This window comes from Micromys minutus (genome assembly GCF_963924665.1).
Source record: "Micromys minutus genome assembly, chromosome: 8".
NCBI classification, from domain to species: Eukaryota; Metazoa; Chordata; class Mammalia; order Rodentia; family Muridae; genus Micromys; species Micromys minutus.
The window spans coordinates 28,749,095-28,768,467 of record NC_137977.1 but is presented as its reverse complement, the minus strand read 5'-3'; the positions used below and the strand labels follow the sequence as shown (position 1 = coordinate 28,768,467).

Below are 19,373 nucleotides of genomic sequence, written 5' to 3'. Positions count from 1 at the left end.
AGGTTAAACACAACGATTATCTTTCTGTGTCCGAAGCCATGCGTGCATGTTCTGTCTACACATGTGTTCACTAGGAATCAGCATGATCTAATCTGTATTGAATCATACCTTATAGGTATTTTTCCGTGTCTATGTAACACATGTACCCTTATGCCTTTCTTCTGTCAACATAAAATTAATATCACTTATAAGATTTAGATAGTTGCTACCACACAACATAATAGAAACCTGATATTTTTTAACTTAGAAGCAAGGCAGTAACTTCCTACAGAATCTAAGGTTGTTCTCTCTTTTCCTTATTTAGGGAGAGTAACCAATGCTTGAGGGGTGTAACTAGAACAGAGACGAGACCTTGCTATCCTAATAAACACCCTATGGAACACCCTATGGAAAAGCACATGGAACAATTCATGAAGTACCCTATGGAATACTGGGATGTGTTTTTCAGCCTGTTCTTTTGTATTAATAATTTCTGGGTTTTTATGCCATGTAAGGCAGTGTGGGAGCCATCACGAACCTCATCTTGCTTTAGGGAGTTCGGTCTCTACTATAGTTAGCCATTGAGTTTTGAATCTCTGCAAAATTGTGTATTCCTTGATAACAACTTATTCTTGATGACCTTAGCAAAGTACACCATGAATTATTGGACACAGCTGGTAGTTTATAAGGATCAAAGTGGCAGTAAATGAAAGCCTTTAGGTAGAGAAGAGACAGGGCATTTTGTTTTGTGTTTGTTTTCCTACTGGGAGGTATACGGGGAAGAGCGGCGGAAAGCCTTGTAGTCAAAAAGACCAATGAAGACAACCAGAGAGGATAGAAACTTAAGGCAAACTACACTGGCTCAGTGGTGATGCTCAGGTGGTCTTTTCTGATGGCATAGTGAAATAACAGTCTTATGTTTTAGCTCTAGACAGTACTCAGGTCCAGGCAGGCTCTACTATGTGAACTTGGCCAACACATCTCTCATCTGGATTCTTAATTACCATAATGTAAGGAGTTTATAACTCTCCCACAAAGGTTCTACCATATTTGTAGGGTGAAGAGGCAGGGATTTGGAGACTGAACCTGCCCTATCAGAGTCTATCGTGTATCTGTCAGTATTCTATATCACTGTCTGTCCATCTATGTGTCTATTCATATAATATGACTATCTATCTATCTATCTATCATCTATCTATCTATCTATCTATCATCGATCAATCACCTATCTTCTATCAATCAATCAATCTATCATCTATCAATCATCTATCATCTATCAATCAATCAATCAATCTATCTATCTATCTATCTATCTATCCATCCATCCATCCATCAGTTTATGCCTCTATCACTTATCCATCTATCTGTCTCATATTGGTTTCAAAATATTTTAGATTATTACTGCCTTATTTTTGGAGCAGGACTTCACTCAATATGAGTACACACTACTCACTCTGGATATTTGTTAGTTGAGTAACAGTAATCTGTGAGACATACAAGAGATCCATTCTACCTGCCCAGATACTTAAGTAAAAAAAAAAAACCCACTGATTATTTGATTTGATTATTTTTGAACACCCACTTGGGTATAAGCATTATGTGAGGGTATGGGAAGAGGAGGTAGGGAGAAATTAGTGGGCTAGGCCCAACCCAGGTTTTTAATGAGATTCTCAATGATATTAGAAGAAATGAAAGAGAGAGAGGGACAGAGACAGAGGAAAAAGAGAGAGAGACAGAGAGGAAGTGAGATAAAGATTGTATGTAGGGTTTCTGGGTATGTTTTAACAACACAGTACCTGTGCCATCTATACAGAAATATTCAGTGTTTACAAGCATTGCACTGATGAAGGGCTGTCACTACTGCCCAGTGATTGCCAGTGAGCGCTGTGGTTTGGAATTACCATTCTTTGTGCACACTTGGAAGGAATAAGATCTGTTTTGAGTACTACTTGTGTTCTCTCACTCTGGCTCATCCTCTCAGCAGATGAGGTAAACGCCCAGGAATAGAAATTTCAAAGGCACAGAGAACATGTCTCTTAGATACATGTTTTGAGGAGCCAACTCATGGCTGAGCTTGCTTGCTTATTTTTATAGAGTGTGGGCAGCGTTTATATACCCGTGCCTCTATATAAAGAATCCTTTAGAAACTCTGACTTTTTGGCTTCACGTGAGTCATCATGTTCCTGTTTTAGAGTGTTCATGTGTTTGTGTATGTGTGTGATAGAACAACTCCAAATAAAGCATGTATATGTTCATAAAAATGTGCCTAGAATACATGCCAGAAGTTTTTAAATGTCAGAAGAGTATATATAGAGAGAGTATATGAGAAAGAGAGAAAGAGAGAGAGAGAGAGAGAGAGAGAGAGAGAGAGAGAGAGAGAGAGAGAGAGAGGGAGAGAGGTATGTGTGTGTAGTGTAGTGTAGGTGAGGGTACAGTTACATGAGACACTGCCCTCTTAGCAGCCCAGACAGTAGTATGAGATAGAGTGTTAATAGAGGTGATTGTTTTCCTTTCAGACCAGCACACAGGTCTTTGAGGAGCCCTTGACTGTCTCCTTCTTCTGTGTCTTGTTATAAAGGGATTAAAGTCCAATTAAGCCATTTAATCCCGAGGTAGACATTCATGTTCAAAAACAAGATTTACAGCTTCTTAAAAAGAAAGAAAGACATCAGCGCAAGTTGAAGTTTGTCCTTTCAAGTTGCCACCCGCATGGTTCCAGAGACTGTTTTAAGCTGAGCACCTGACGCAGCGTTCTCCTTAATTACCTTGCTCATACGTCTTCTACTCCTTCATCTTTTAAAGTGCCCTTCAGCCTAAATAGCCACATGCTGTCAGAAATACTTTAGCTTCTGAGTTGCTACGGCTCACCTTGGCTTATCTCTTCTCAGCATCTCAGTGAGCAGGGCTAATAACACAGTACGGAGAGCCAGTGATGACCGGGAGCTGAGCATGTGTAGACATCCTTACAGCAAGTGCTTTATGCCCATTACCTCACTAGGTGCCCACTGTGAAAGCATCCACGCTGGCCCCATGGCTGTGTGACTTGTGTAGTCATGCGGGGCCATCACTTGATTTAATCCGCTGCTGTTGCCATCTTGAAATTTTTAATCATCTTTTCAGTAAAGGGCTTGCACTAAATAAAGTGACAAATGAGACTTAGCTATTGTACTAAGTCTGAGAGAGCAGCCCTCATCTGTCCTCTTATCTTTGGCCAAAAAGAAAAAAAATGTAGAAATGGGCATTAGACCCACAAATCATATCATCATCTGGAGAACACCTGCTACCCCACAGGTCCTAGTTTCTTCCTATGTGACGTCCAGACTATTACAGAAGACGTGACCTATAATCCCAAAACCCTGTCTGGAAAATGGCTGCTAACATCTCCTTGGAGGAAAGTTTTCTGATGAGTAGGTAACCATGCTCACCCCAGGACAGAAAAGGGAAGAGTATCTGCGTATTTGGGCAAGTTGTTTAACCCTTTGAACTCTCTGTTTTCTTACCTGTAAAGTAGGGATTAATAATAATCATTCGCAACTTGTGAGATGCTTAAGGATAGAATGAGATCACAAACATTTGATGAGCGTGCACATGGCTTTAGGTAATATCCATGCGTTCTGAGTGCCTGCTAGGTACTTAGCATCCAACAGTGCTTGGGACACGGTGAAGCTTTCTTGCCTAGCACCCCGGTGCCCATGGATTTACTCCCTACCTGTCCTGAAGAGCTGGTAGGGAAGTCTGCCTTGTCCCCATGCTGTGTGAGCATAGAGGGACTGGTAGAGCTGATGAGCATTGGGGTGCTGATTTCCACCATCTGGTGTCCTTCAGGAGAATGGGCCATTCGGTTGAGTGTGTTCAAAGCTGTAGTCATGGACAACTGCCCAGATCCTTTCCTCCTGGACCCTGGGCTCTTTCGGAGAGTGGATGTGTTGGCGGCTTTGCCTCTAGATGGGGTGGACATCAGGGACAGGTTTTTTGTGCGTGATAACTGATGCCCTTTGTTCTTCTCTAGGAGGTGTCTTGCAGAGAGGTTTGGCTGCAAAGAGGAGAGATGAGAGTTACTCTCTCTGACATAGTAGTAAGTGTCATGCTCATTGGCAGCTGATGCTATCTTCTCAGTCACTGGCTTGGTAGGCCATCCTTTGGTCAGTATAATAACAAGCTACATCTCTTACCCATTTGAAGTTCGTACATTTGGTGTTTGAGACAGAGCACACACACAGCTAGGACCTTGACTCCATCTTTCTGCTCATCCTGCTTCTATTTTGAATACTGCCATCTCTTCACTTACCTTTCCTGTTCTTTGTCTCTAAAATACTTGTTCTGGTTAATTAGCTAGGAAAAGAAAGAAGAAAAAAACAAAACCAAGAAAGGATGGAAAAACCCTGGCGTGCAGTGTTATTGACAAACCAATGGTTTAGAGGCTGGCTAGCACAATTTCTGAAAATGTAACAAACGGCTTGTCTGATCTGGTGCCAGCCAGCCCCGTGCTGTATTGCTGTGTCACTGTAGCCTTCACCGCCATCCTGCTCATTCTATTAAGGGACCGTCGGGACTCATAGCCTTTGGAAATGTGAAATCAGTTGAAAGCAGTGAGGGTTCCTATGAATTAACGCTTCAGTCTCAGGATGATTGGATAAATTCCTATCATCACAATAGTCACCAATGGCTCTCCAAAGCCACACGCCTCATTCTAATTTAGAAATTTAACTAGAGAGGTAAAAAAAAGTTTTCCCATTTAAGAACGTTTAAAATGACAATGTGCAGAGGTTTAAAATAGCTAAGACAGAAAATGAAGAAGAGGTGATTCTTGTCCGAAAAGTCTCTCCATATTGTGCAGGACTCATCAAGTAGGGGAGGCATGTTATTATGTTCATATTTGTGTCGACCTGTGTATGACTTTCAACATACCTGCATGTGTGTACGCACATACACATGTGTACATATGTATAAAGGGCAGAGGTCAAATTCCGCTGTCATTCCTCAGAGGCGATCCCCCTTGTATCTTCAGGAAGGGTCTTTAGCTGGCTTGGGGCTCACCAAGTGCACTTAAAAAAAATCCATTTCAAAGATAAGAAAGATGAGGTCCACAAATGACAGAGCTCATCTGTAAACTGAGAAACAAGTTTAGTGTCGGGGAAAGTGTCGACTTTCATTTGGTTGGGGGGAGGATCAAGGAAGCGCCTTGAAGGACGCGACATTTAAGCTGAGACTATCGATGAGAAAGCGCTGGTTGTGTGGAGAAGAGGATGTGAACAGGCCGGGCAGGACGAGGCAGAGAAGGATGGAAAGGAACAGGTGAGGAGACTGGGAGAGGCGGCCGCAGGCTTGGCAGGAGCCTGATTGCACAAGGACTCAGGCGGCTTTGACTTATTTTCAGTGTAACAGGAAGCTCCTGGCAGGATCTGGGAAGAGGAGTGACACGGTCTGATTTATGCCTTTTTAAAGCTCGTGTTACGGCTTGGCAGTTTCTCATAGCTAAACACATACTTAGCATCGGATCCAGCAATCCCACTTCTGGGTAATTACTCGAAGAGAGAAAAATGTATGCTCAAACCACAGTTGTATTCAGAGTTGCCAATAGCAGGAAACAACCTCCAAGTCATTTACTGCCGATTGATGATTTGCATATGTGCATATGTGCGTGTGGAGGCCAGAGGTTACCCTTGGCTGTTGTTCCTTAGGAGGTGGCCATCTTGGATTTTTTTAGGCAGGGTTTCTCAGTGGCCTGGATTTGCCAATGAGGCGGGCTGGCTGGCCACCGAGTTCCCCGGATCCACCTGTCTCCACCCCCCCAGTGCTAGGACAATAAAGTGGCTTTATTTATTTATTTTTTTTTTTAAACTTGGGTCCTGGGATTGAACTCAGGTCCTCACAATGGTAAGACGTTACAGATGAACTGTCTTCCCCGGTCTTTAAATGTTGAAGATACTATCTCTGGAACGACCGTGCTTCAGGACACAGCTCACTAATAGAAAAGGGAGCTACGGACACAGATGAATCTCAGCTGTGCTAAGCTACACAAAAGAAGCCAAGCTCATGAAGCTCTGTTCTATGGTGTTCCATTTATAGAACACTAGAAAAAGAAAGCCATAGGAGCAGAAAATAGATCGGTTCCTAGGTATTGAGAGTCTGAGAAGGAACACACAGGGGGGTGCCGGATGAGGGATATGCAGGGGACATGTTGGAACTCTTCTTTATACTGACTGTAGTGTGTGAACATAATTATACATGTTTGCCAAAACAGAGGTCTGGATACATAAGAAAGCAAAGAGATATTACTCCATATAAATGAAAATCTCATTATTAATGTTATACAGACATGCTGACGAGACGTGATTATCAATTAGTAAGATAGCCATCTTGTTCGGGCATGGTAGCCTGCAAGGACTAAGGACAAGGCCTTGCAAGGCCTCACAGCATCTGCCCCTCCATGGTTCGCACGGGAAGAGGACAACTGCTGGACAACTGATGCCTTTCAGATAGAATGAGTGATGTTCCTTACTGCCCTCTGCGGCTCTAACGACATGAATTAATTCTTTTTTTATTTGTCCTGCTCGTTCCGGCTCCAGGTGGGCACCACCGTTACCTTTTAAACTTATTTATTTATTTTTATCAGCAACACCAAACAAAGGGCCTCACGAGACTGCTTCTGGTCTGACCTCCACCTGCGTGATTGATAGCTTCTCGGGAAAAGGACTGCGGGACTCATTTGAAATAAGATCCTTGAAGTTCATTGGGCCTGATGAGGCTCACAGACTGAGGCTGCTCTACGGCAAGAGTGGGCAGAAGCTTGGCTTCTGTTTTACCACCCCTTTGTGCAGGTGCCGTTCAATAAATCAAATGACGCGTTAACAGGCAGAAAGTCTTATTTATGCACACAAAATTCCCTGTTATCCTCATTTTAAAAAAGCTGTCTTCAATTGCTCTTCGTGGGGCTGTCAATGCAAACTGTTCTCAGTACACCCTGGTCTTAGTGAAATTACCGGAGTCAAAACTTTTTAAATACTGCTTTAAAAACTCAATTTTTAATTCAAAGTAACATTTGAAAAGTAGGTCCCCAATTAGACAAACCACTTGATTATCTTCTTCCCTCTCCTAGCAATTATCAGAACAAGTAAAGCAATGGCTACTTTTAATGATAATTTTGAGGGAATCTCGTAATTACTAATTTTAGAGGTAAATTTGTAGTGAGATTATACAAACAAATAATCATTAAATACAGAAGTTTTTGAAAAAAATTTTTTTCAGAAACGTGTGATAAAATAAATGCCTAACCCTTCACCCCAGAGCTATGAAGAAGCATCTCAAAATTCTGCAGGGGTTCAGGCCAAAGTCTCCCCCTTCTTGTGTTTGCTTAGGTTCCAAATGCAGGTCCTGGGAGAGTTAGCTTTGTCTCCGAACATCTTCCCTGCTTCCACTTAGCAAATGGGCCCGCCACTGACCTAGGCACACAAGGCATAGACTGAAGATACCCCAGGCTGCTTTCCCATGACCTTTGACGTCCACCTCTGCAGTTCCTAAGGTTCTCATAAGAGGCAGGATTTGAACTTGTTAACTCATTTCCAGTCTAGCAAAGTTGCGTCCTTTCCTAACTGAGCCATGCAGACATCCAGCAGCCTGCTCATTAGTCCTTCCATGATTTTCTCTGGTTTTTTGAATTTTTTTCTCCACTGTATCCTGGAAATCTAAGTCTGGGTCTGGCAGCTCACATCAGAGCATTTGGGAAGCAGAAGAAGGTAAAGGCTGGCCTGTACTATATATACATTCAGTTTCAGGCCAGCCTGGAATAAACAATGAGACCCTGTCTGATAACAGAATAAACAGATCAACTCCCACTAACCAACCTACTGAAAAATGACAGTCAAACAAAACAGGACAAGCCAGATCAACTCACTGCTTTCCTAAGAACCTTCTATGGCTTCTGTGAATCTCTGTGTTAGACCTAAGTTTAGTATAGTAGATGGAGAGAGTCTCCTCCATGTATCCACATGGTCCCCTTTCCTCTGCTGACTTGGAGTCATGTGACTGGTTCAGGCCAATGGGCAGTGAGTGAATGTGGGCAGTGGTACTTCAGAGGCCTCGACCACTCATTCTCCCCTCCCACAGAAACCAGGAAGGACACATGCTCCAGAAGTTGCAGCTAAAAGATGGCTCAGCTTTGTTAGTGTCCGTTCTCAGGTGGCTGTGAAGAGAGCCACTCAGCATCCTGTGCTGAACATACATTTTGGGTAGGAAACACCATTTTCTTTGTTAAGCCACTGAGACACTGGGACTGTTTAGTATGACAGCATTATCTAACCTTTTCTGTCTGTTCATAAAATGGTTCATAATTTACTACAATTTACTCCTTTGGCTTGGCAGCTTGGCTTGGGATCTAGTCATCTCTGGGTCCTTCTGGTGCTACTTCTATGTCCCCAGTTGCTTTTTCCTCCATTCATACACACCTAACCTTAATTGCTTTTCAGTCAGCTCAGATTGGGTTTGCTGACCTCCCTGATGAAGCCGCGCATCACAACCCCCTAACGGTTCCCTTATCCTATTCTTTACATCATCCATCATCCCTGTAATTCATTACCCGAGTGCTGGACTCCATGACCTCCAGGATTAGGGACCCATATCTATCCTGCATCTTTAGAACTTATTGAAGAACCTGATAGAGCAGGTGCCAATGAATGATTAAATAAGTGAGCGCACCGGACAGGGTCAGAGTGAGTGGCTTATTTACCTGTTTTCTAACCACCTTCAGATAGATCTTCATTTATTCATTTTAATGCTTTAAAATTTGCTGCATTGTTATGGGATCTCAGGGCCTTACATAAACTGGGCAAACTCATTTTTTATGGAGAGCCTTGTTCTGTGTTAGCTGGCTTGTAAAGCCTGATCAACATGTGTTCAGAGAAGACAGACATCAATCAACGCTCACCTGGCTGCTGACATTTCTCTGGACCCTCCCCCCAGTAGAGCCTCATGAAATGAGTAAAATTTGAACAGACAGGAAGCACAAGGTAATCGTGCCAGGAAGAGAAAGGCTCGAGGAATGAGGGTACCTTTGGGTGCACACACTAGAAGCACAGCCGTTCTGTATGGCTCTTCCTCCACCCTTCCCTCCGATGTTGCTTTGACTGGCTGAGTGAAGGAAATACCCATCTCCTTGAAAGCTGGACAATGCTTAGGAGACACCCTTCATTGCACAACTTGCTTTGGCTTTCTTGCATGGAAGAATTGGCTTCTTCCCAATTCGACCTCAATTCTGTTCCACCACCCTCCTGGAGGGTGGGGCCACTACCTTGTCCTTCTTTTATAGCTCTCCCATACTCACTTTTAATACTTTTATGCATAGTAAGCACCCAGTAAATGCAGTTAGACAATGAAAACTCTCTTGAGTTTGCAGTGACTTGCTTCGAGCTAGGGTGAGGCTTGTGGCTAATGAGGTTAGAGACTAGAGGTTAGATAATGACACTAGAGAAATGAATAACCCAGCTTGCTTTTTTAAGTTGGGGTTTTTCCTCCCCACAGAAGTAAGGCTGGGGAATGAGCTCAGTAGGCAAACTGTTTGTTATGCAAAAATGAGGACCTGTGTTTGGAGCTCAGACCCTGCATAAAGGCTTTGGTAGCACGTGCCTGAAGCCCCAGTGCTGGGTGTGGGGGAGGGTACGGAGGCAGGAAGATCCTGTGGACCAGTATCATCAAACAGTAAGCTCCACGTTCTTTGAAAGACTCTCAAAAAATACTGTGGAGGGCTGTAGAGGAAGACACTCTGTGTCAGTCTCTGGTTTCCATCTGGAATTTTAGCCTAGTCTAGTGGTCACTACTCCCAATGTGTTAGTACATGTTGGTGCATGTTATTGCAGCCCCTTGCACACTTTATGCACAAACACATTTGTAGAGCTACTTTCAACTTAGTTCAACTTTATTTTATTGTGGTAGAAAACACATGTGACACAGCTTCGTTGATTTAGGTGCCTGGCTCAGCAGTATCAAGTATATGCACATTGTTATGGACAGACAGATACCAGCACTTTCTCATCTTGAGGACTTGGAAATCTACACTCATTTAATTCATTTTCAATTCAACGGTAAGTCATATATTTTCTCATAATATCAAGTGCTCTACGGTATATTTTTTAACATTTTAAATGTTATATATAATTTTTTTCCTAGCACCCTAATTAAGAGTAGGCCAGGCATGGTGGCACACACCTTTAATCCTAGCAGAAGCAGGTAAATCTCTGTGAGTTTGAGTCTAGCCTGGTCTGAGTTTGAGTCTAGCCTGGTCTACACAGTGAGACATTGTCCCTCCGTCACAGTGAGTGCTTACTGTTGGTTGTTTTGCTCATTTCCACATTTTCAATGCTGCGTACAATCTACAGTGAGCATTTTGTATGTTTTGTGTTTAACTATTTCCTTATAAACAGTCTTCAAATGTGCAATTGTTAACATAAAGTGGTGCACACTTTTTTTTTTTTTTTTGTTTGTAGGTGAATTTTCAGTTTGATGTGAGAAACTCACCACTTGACATTCCAAGAAACAGAATAGAAAAGACCCATTCCTCCACTTTCACCAAAATGGGGGGCGGGGGTCACTGTGTAGAATGAGCCTCTTCAGAGGCTCTAGTAAGTTTTAAGCCTCATGTTAAATAAGCATTTCTCTCAGGCATCACGGGCATACAGAACCTTTTGAGCAAACTCAGATGGGAGAATCACGTACCTCTACAAACAAGATGGGGAAGATGCCCACTTTATCTCCGAGTTTTCCTTCTGCCCAGTTCTCATCCACTCGGCTGATGACTGTGATGACGTCATCCTGAAAGAGAAGGCCTCCCATCAGCTCTGCCCTCTACTTTCAGGTGATAAAACCTTCCTTGGAGATCAGTTTGAAGCAAGGAACAAAGGGTGAGCTCTTGAGTAGGTGGTGTGGGAAATATTTCTGGTATTATAAAGGGTAGAGTTTGGGTCACCGAGATTTTCAAGAGGAATGGAAGTGATTTGAGGATCAATGGTACTGATAGGAACAATCGAGTACTCCAATTGCTAGCATAGTCTGTGGTTTTCATTTAAATTAATCATATGGAGAAGCCAAGGAGGAAGCCATAGGTGATATTGCTCTAGCTTCGTGAAGTGGAATGTTGTTCATCCACATTTTGAAGACTTTCCAAAACCAACTCAATTTTAATACATCAAAATGAAGCAGCTTTCACTTAAATGTTTCCAACTACAATAGATTATATATAAAGTTGCAGAAACATTTAAAATGTTGATAAGAAAAATAAGTGGATTCTACCCACGCTATCTAATAGCGTGGATGACTATTTTTCTAGATGCTTTTGTAGGAAGATAAAAGATATATACATATAAATATTGATTTAAATCCCTTTCAAGACACACATATGCTTTCAATAAAGTTCATAAATCTTGGAAATCAGCTGGAACAATCAACCATAGCCACAACCCCTACCCGGATTAAAATAGAAAACTCTACATCTCCTTTGTGCCTTTTCCTACACTCAAGCATCATGACCTCTGAACTCTGATATTGTCCACTTACTTCGTCTACATACAGATGACGTCATACTTAATACTTCAATAGGAACACTTTTTGTTCCTTTCCCACCTATGTGTGTGACATGTACCATGGTGTGTATGGAGGTCAGAGGGCAATTTGTGAGAGTTGTTTCTCTCTCTGAACCCTGTGGTTTATGGATTGAACTTGAGCACTCAGGGCAGCGAAGTACTTTTAGCTCCTGAGCCATCTCCCTAGCCACCACACCATCTTTTTGTTTTCTCTTTTGCCCAGGCTGGTTTCACTGAGCCTGCCTCAGTATTCCAAATGCTGAGATTCCAGATACAAATACATGCCACTACATTTACCAGAGGGAAGATCTTTGGTTGACTTTGGATGTACTGGGTTTAGGACTATCTGAGTTTAGATTTTTCTAATGAAGCTTCAGTGTTCCAATGGACAAAATTTTCTGATATCATATTTTTTCATTGATGTGCATGTGTCAGTGGCAGGAGGGATATTGCTTCATTACTGTTCTAAGTGACTGAATTGCCCGTTGGGGAGCTGGAGTGATGACTTAGTGGTTAAGAGCACTTGCTCTTGCAGGGGACCCAGGTTTGGTTCCCGGCACCCACACAGTGGTTAATAAACATCTCTAAATCAAGTTATAGAGAGACGATGCCTTCTTCTGGTTTCCACAGGTACCAGGCACACACATGGTACACGTGCATGCCCACGGGCAAAATACTCATCTACATAAAATGAAAATAGATTAAAATATGTTTAAAAGAAATTGTCAAATAATGGGTTTACAAAATGATGGAGTGTGTGGTATATGTGTCTCTGTTTGCAAATCCCTAGAGAGGTTGGGGAAGCAGATGTTGTTCCCTGCCATGTCTTCCTCAGAACTCAGTGTCTAGTGTGTGCTAAACAGTTGACACTCAGTAAATGCTTATGACATTGGACTTTCTCTAACTGTCATCTAAGTGTAAACTCTGGAGTTCAGGTATCAGAATGACCCTGCTGAGACTTCTCTGCAGAACCAAACAAATAAAGACAATCATCATTTCAGATTATGCAGGTCAGTGAGATGATTTAGTTAGAATGAATCCAAAGTAAAATCTCATTTCTCATAATAGTAAGACACAAATACTTTACAAAGGACTTTTACTGAGGAATTATAATAGCACCACTTTATGAGTTTACATCTTATCCTGTCATACAAGAAAAGAATAAAGTTACCCCAAACTCAGGTTTCTATGAGATTTGAACAGCCTCTGAAAACACAGCTGAAATTCCAATTAAATGTTTTCTTTTGTGTTACCATGGTTTTAGTGTCTCTTTACAGCAATAGAACATTGACCATAGTTGAAATTATATACCTATATTTGTGCACATATACATATGCATTCAGATGTAAAATGCATACTCTTAAGAATCATCAAGTATTAAACAATGGACTCTGGGTTTTGCCACAGTCTGTATGTGGTCTGTGATTCTTACCTTGAGGAAGGTCAGGCAATCCTGATTCTCACTCTTATCCTTGTCTCGAAGGTCAAAGTTGTAGAGGGCTCTGCAGAGTGGGGGCGGCTGAGGCAGCTGCTTGATGACTTCCACAGAGTTGGCTGGGAAGATCCCACTGACCCCATTGATCTCCCCCTGGTACCAGTTCTCATCAAGCTGTCTTCGAAGGAGGATGACATCTCCTTTATTAAACTTCAGGTCACCAGGATTCTTCCCTCTGTAGTTGCACAAGGCCTTGGCTCGAGGCACCTGTAAGTGACACAGGTCAGAAAATAGGAATTGAGCTTAGGGGTGGAGGGATGAAATGTCTCATACCAACTACTAGTGATGGCTGTGTGTGGACCATTTGTCTCATGTAATGTAAATAGTTGTTTTAGTTTCTCTTCCTGTTCTGTGCTGAGGTACATGGATAAAAATCAATTATAGGGAGAAAGAGTTTATGTTGGTTCACAGTTCAAGGTGCCCATGAAGAAGGCAGAAGCCATGGCATCAGAAGCTTGAAGCAGATGCTCATGTCACAGCTTTGGTCAAGAAACAGTGACTGCTTCTAATTTGCTCAGCTCTCTTTCCCCATTTTGCACAGCCCAGGATCTCCATCTTTCTAAGTAATTGTCCTGCTCACAACTAAGCAGCCCCCCCATATGCATGCTCAGTATCTGCTGTTCTTTTCTTAGAGGATTCTAGATCCTGTCAAATTGTAGATTAACAGCAACTGTCATAGTAACTTTTTTTTTGACAATTTAAAAAAAAGTTTTAAGGCTATAATAAAATTATAATTTTCTCTGCCTTCCTCCTTTTAAATACTCTCATGTTCATTTCTCCACTCTCCTTCAAATTTGTAGCTTCTACCTTTTCCAATTGTTATCGCATCCTTATATGTACATGCATGTACACATATATCTGCAAATACAACCTGCTCAGTTTATATGATGTTACTTGTATGCTTTCAGGGATGACTGGCAGTGGACAATCAACTGTTATGCTCTGATCTGGGAAGCACTGCCTCTCATGTTCCCAGGTTTACTCAGTTGGCTGTAATTCCTTGTGTAGGACTGAGGTCTCATGGGCTTTTCTCCATCTACCTTAGCAGCACCTTAATTTTATACTTTGATTTGGAATGTGGCTATAGTTGATTGTTTCCATTTATTTATAGCACTTTATTGAATATATATTCAATAAATATATACGAAAGAATTTTAAATCAGTGTTTATATGCAGGTATCTTTTATCTCACTATAAAGGTATTTGGAAAAACTAATGGTATCATCCTTGATCAGCTTTCACTGGGATAGCATGTTGGTGAAACCTCATGGAAATAGCTTCTGATATTACTAGGAGACATAGTTTTACAGCAAACTCCCTGATCTCCTGGCTCTCATAATCTTTCTGCCCCTCTTCCACAGTGTTATGCAAACTTCAGTTGCAGGACATCACTGCTTATAGTATCTAGGAAATGGAAACAACAGAGTAACTGTTTGAGACAGAAGTTCACCATCCAATTTACTGATGAAGCTGACAGACCGTGGTTTGCTAAGTTGCATAAGGTGACACAGTTGGGAAATGGTAAGTATCAGCAATCACTAGTTCTGAGCCTGGGACACCTGAGTGTTTTTGTTGTTAATCCTGATACTGGGAGTATGGGTTAGGATTGACACACAACTTTGTGACTTTGAGTGAATGTCTTAGTCAGAGTTACTATTGCTGTGATGAAACATCTTGACCGAATGCAACTTGGGGATTAAAATGTATAAGCCCTTTGGTTTATGCTTCCATATCACTGTTCATTATTGAAGAAGTCAGGACAGGAACTCAAGCAGGGCAGGAATCTGGAGGCAGAAGCTGATGCAGAGGCCATGGAGGGATGCTGCTTATTGTCTTGCTCTTTGTGCTTACTCAGCCTGCTTTCTTATAGAATTCAGGGCCACCAACTCAGGTGGCACCACCCACAGTGAGCTGAGCCTTCTAACATCAGTCACTAATTAAGGAAATGTCCTACAGGCTTACTTACAGCCCTGATATTACAGAGGCATTTTCTCAATTGAGGTTTGCTCCTCCTAGATGACTTTAGCTTGTATCAAGTTGACATAAAACCAGCCAGTACAGCGAGTCAATGATTCTTTCTGTCTCCATACTGATTTTGCATTCTGGTTGTACCTCTTTCTCCTTACATGATTTAGGGTTGTTTAATATTTTTTGAACTATGCTCATGTATAAAATAGGATGTTAGTAGAATGTCTACCTCATTAGGGCTTTTGCGAGCAATAAATAGTATCCATAATGCATTGAACATCTTGCCTAGAATATAATATGTGCTCAGTGAATGTCTTCCTTTATTAGTATCATGTATAATGGCGAACTAATGACAACAGTTCTACCTACTCCTCAGCACTGATGGGAAGAAAATGGAAATGGAAACCACCTGCAAATAGGAAGTGGGTTGTGAGGGTACTGCGGCTCAATTTGTCTACAGCTTTCTTCAGAACTGTAGACCTCATGAGCATCTGGATCGTTAGGAAACTCAACTGAGACAAGGAAACAATTAGTCAGGAATCAATCATAGCTTTTGAATAAAAATCAGCTCGAGAACCATCATTTGTCAGATCAGTTGTCTGTCTAAATAATTAATACATTCAAATGTTTCCCACCCCGCACCCCACCACTGAAATTGTCTTCTCCACACAGGAATCATCTCGATATGGTTTTATTTGAGGTTGCCTTGGTACACTGAAAGTTCTAACAACTCAGGTTTCAGCAAACGCCTTTCTCTCACCAGAGATACTTGTGTTTTTCTAAGCAGTGGGATGAAACAGTTCCCTGCTGTCCCTAGGGAAGTCGGAAAAATTTAATTCAGATCTTCCAGCATTTTTTTTTGATTCTACAATGCTCATTTGAAAATACAATTCCAAGCACTTTGTAAAGAGAAGTACTCACATGCCCTTGGCAATGGATAACGGGGCTATGGATATTGTAAGGAAAGCTTGGGGCTTAGAGAATTACAAGAAAACATCTCACCCTGGGGAAACCAGAGAGTAAGTGAGCAAGGCCCATGGAAGTGGTTCAGTAAAGTATGACACACATCCACATGGTGAGAGCTCTGAAGTCATTAAAGCTGATATTGATCTTTTAGCATGGATCGCTAAATATGCTGTTCAGTGTAATAGACGCCAGACAGGCCTGTGGACTAGATTATCACCACGTATTAGCTTTAGTGCTTTGGAAAATGTTATTGTCTAAACATCATAACACAGATTATTTCTAAGAAAAACAGTGTTTCCCCCATAAATGTTTAGTTCTGGTTTTTAAACGTTTATAATAAAATGATTGTGTTACCTATTAAAATCAGACAAACCTGGGAGAAAAAAGAATGGGGTAAAGCTTATTGGTGATGGATGGAGCTATGGGAAGAAAATGAAACTTAGTAGGATAAGTGACTGTGACCTGTGCTGAGGGAGACACTGTGAGAAACTAGCATGCAGAGGGATGAGGTCAGAGGATGCCCAGGAAAAACCTAAGCCTGGGAGGCATCCTGGGTTGGAGATACCAACGGTCAACACCTGTCCTTCTAAACTCCTTCTCTCTAATTTCCCACTATAACATGGGCCACATTTTTTCTGGGCACATGACTACATGGAATACTGGCTGACCACACTTTGAGTCTTCCTAGCTGCTGAGTTCTAGTCCATGGAGTAGAAACCTTTCAGAAAGGTCCTTCTGAAGAAGACTGTCTTCTCTTCCCTGGCTCCACCTTGTTGTGTGGGATGCACCTGGAGCTCTGACTGCCATCTTAAATAACAAGGATGAAGGCTACTTCTAAACGGGGAAAGATCCTTCCATGTGTCCTTGGACTACTTCCATACATATACTTTTATTTTGATGTTTATCCTTTTTTATTTATAAAAAGAAAAGAATGAAATGATAAAGAAAAGAGAATCAAAGTCCTTTACACAATGATGTTAATATATATATATATTATATTATATATTATATATTATATATTATATATTATATATTATATATTATATATTATATATTATATATATGGGTTAATATTATTTTTCATATATACCACTACCATTATTCCATAGTGTATTTTATTTAATTCTTACAGCAACCTTTGAAGTGTATATATAAATTCAAATTTCAAAACTTAGAAAATTTCAAGTCATAGGAGTTAAAAGTTGCCCAAATATACAAAGTGAGGTGGTGGTAGATTCAGGATCTAGACTTTTGTTTTTTATTTTTGTTTTTTTGTTTTTTGTATATTTCTTTTCCTTTTATAAACAAGATAGAACAAAAATCAGAATCATTTCAGCAAAAAACCTTTTCTACTATTAGGGCAAGTTAGAAAGACAAAACAATAAAATAGACTCTTTGAAAGCTTCTGTTGGGGTTGGTTTTAAATGGCGAATTTAGCAGTACTCCAGGCCTGGATAATCCCGGAATCCTTCCAGGAGGATCATTCCTTCAGTCCTAATGGCTTGGGCTTTCAAAGCCTGTGTCTGGGAGGCTGTCTTTCCCTACATGTCTCAGGGCTGGAAACAAAGTCTGGGGAACCTGAGCCATATCAGGTATCTTCCCTGCAAAGATCTGAAAGCACCTAACTGCTTCCCAAGCATCCCCAACAGGTCAGAAAGTTGGGTTTTCAGAAGCCAACTCTAAAAAAAGACTGCCTGGCCACAGGTAAGAAAAAAAAATCCAATTTATAGATGTTTGGAAGGTGACATTTTCGTAAAGAAATATAAGTGATTATAATCCTAGAGTAAATTTTTGTGTCCTAAAAGGCCCCTTCTTCCCAAGTATTTTCTACTTACTCTCCTTAAAACAAACCCAGAGCAAAAAGAAAAGCCTCCCAGTTCTCTGCTTTCTAGGGCCGACTCAGGTTCCCAAGAAAACATCTGAATGAACACCAGATGAAGGTATACTATCTCCTCGCTCCAGTTCTCCACCAAGGGCAGGGGGTCTGCATATCTCAGGCCCTGACCCAGCCCTGAGACACTTCATTACCAAAATCTTTCTAAAAATAAAATTTGAGACAACTGACCACGCTGATTCTCACACACCCTCTAACTATCCCTTTGGCCTTTCTTGTGTTTGGAATGGCAAAGCCACCAGGTGTCTTATCTGTCTTGCTGTCCACTTTGTCCATCCTACTGCTGTCCACCTTGGGGTCCATCTTGTTTTCACGATTAAAACCTTCTCTCCTGCTTTCTCCATTCCTGCTATCATTTGCACCCTGGCTCTCTTTTTGTCTGCTGGCACTTCCTCCATGCCTGGTCTCGCCATGTCGGTGGCCATCAGTATGACGGCCACCACCCGGTTCTCAGTATCTCTCTCTCTTCCATTGTCACCCCCAATCCCTTCACTGTGACTCCCCGAAGCTGTGCTGTTGACTCCTTGGGCTCCTATTAAAGGGTAGGCCACTGGGGCACTACTGATATCCCCAGAGCTGGTGATGGGGTTGTCAGGACTGTTGTGGCCCTGTGGTGCTGAATTAGTTGGCACAGAGCTCGAGCTTCCTGCGCTAGTCCATCCACTTGCCCCAGCAGTAGAGGTTCCGGCCTTCTGATTACTTAAACTGGCTGCAACAAAGTGACCCTCGTACTGGGACTGCAAAGCTGCTTTCGTTGCTGTCGGCCTGTCTCCCGTGGCTCCTGTGGAGGACTTGTAGGCTTCATAATTGCTCATTACACTGTTGTTATTTCCTCGGTCCGAATCATAGGACACTTTTTAAGCCCAGGGTCTTAACCATTAGGCTTATGGTTCTCAAAATAAACTTTGTAGTTTACCTGTTATCAGACATATGGAGGGTGTTGAAAACGAATACCCCAGAACCCAGGCCTGAGCGTTTCCTCTTTCTGTAGCTGCATCTTACTTTTTATGAAGCCAGCCTTCCTCCCAGGTTTTCGGATGCTCACTTAAGCAACATCTTTTTCAAAATCAAATGGGGGGCAATAGAGATTTGATATAAGCTTGTAAATGACTAACCTACTTTTCTTCCTTCCGGGAAAGATATTTCTAGTGCAAGTAGCATACATATTTTAATGAGTACCAAGGGAACGCATTAAAGCAAAGTGGTAGAAAGTGCTTCCATTCCTCTGAAGCCACCTCAACGTTGGGACTCTGTGATGGTCCTAACTGTCCACCTTCCTCTCCTCTCCATGCCTCCTCGGCAGGCAAGCGTCATGGGCGTGAATTACAGGTTCTATATTCAGCGCAAGGCTCTCCCTCTTCATTCCTCCTTCTGGATAATACGTCCGTGGTATTATTGGTGCTCCCATTATAGTGACAGAAAACATTGTCCTCCATTACAGGAAGGTTGGAGGGAGGTAGGAAGGGACAGAGGGAGGGAGGGAGAGAGAGAGAGGAGGGAT

General features: G+C 41.8%; 1 protein-coding gene across 1 annotated transcript in view; it reads right to left on the bottom strand.

Annotated features, from left to right (window-relative positions):
- Positions 1 to 18,687, bottom strand: part of SH3RF2 (SH3 domain containing ring finger 2) — a gene marked incomplete at its 5' end in the record, with an annotated part of 58,722 nt that extends 40,035 nt beyond the window's left edge. The window contains 4 exons of the mRNA XM_080920102.1: positions 3,689 to 4,012; positions 10,687 to 10,782; positions 12,982 to 13,251; positions 18,154 to 18,687. Of these exons, the coding sequence (XP_080776228.1) occupies positions 3,689 to 4,012; positions 10,687 to 10,782; positions 12,982 to 13,251; positions 18,154 to 18,687 (1,224 nt within the window). The remainder of the gene's footprint in view (positions 1 to 3,688; positions 4,013 to 10,686; positions 10,783 to 12,981; positions 13,252 to 18,153) is intronic.
- Positions 18,688 to 19,373: the final 686 nt, after the last annotated feature.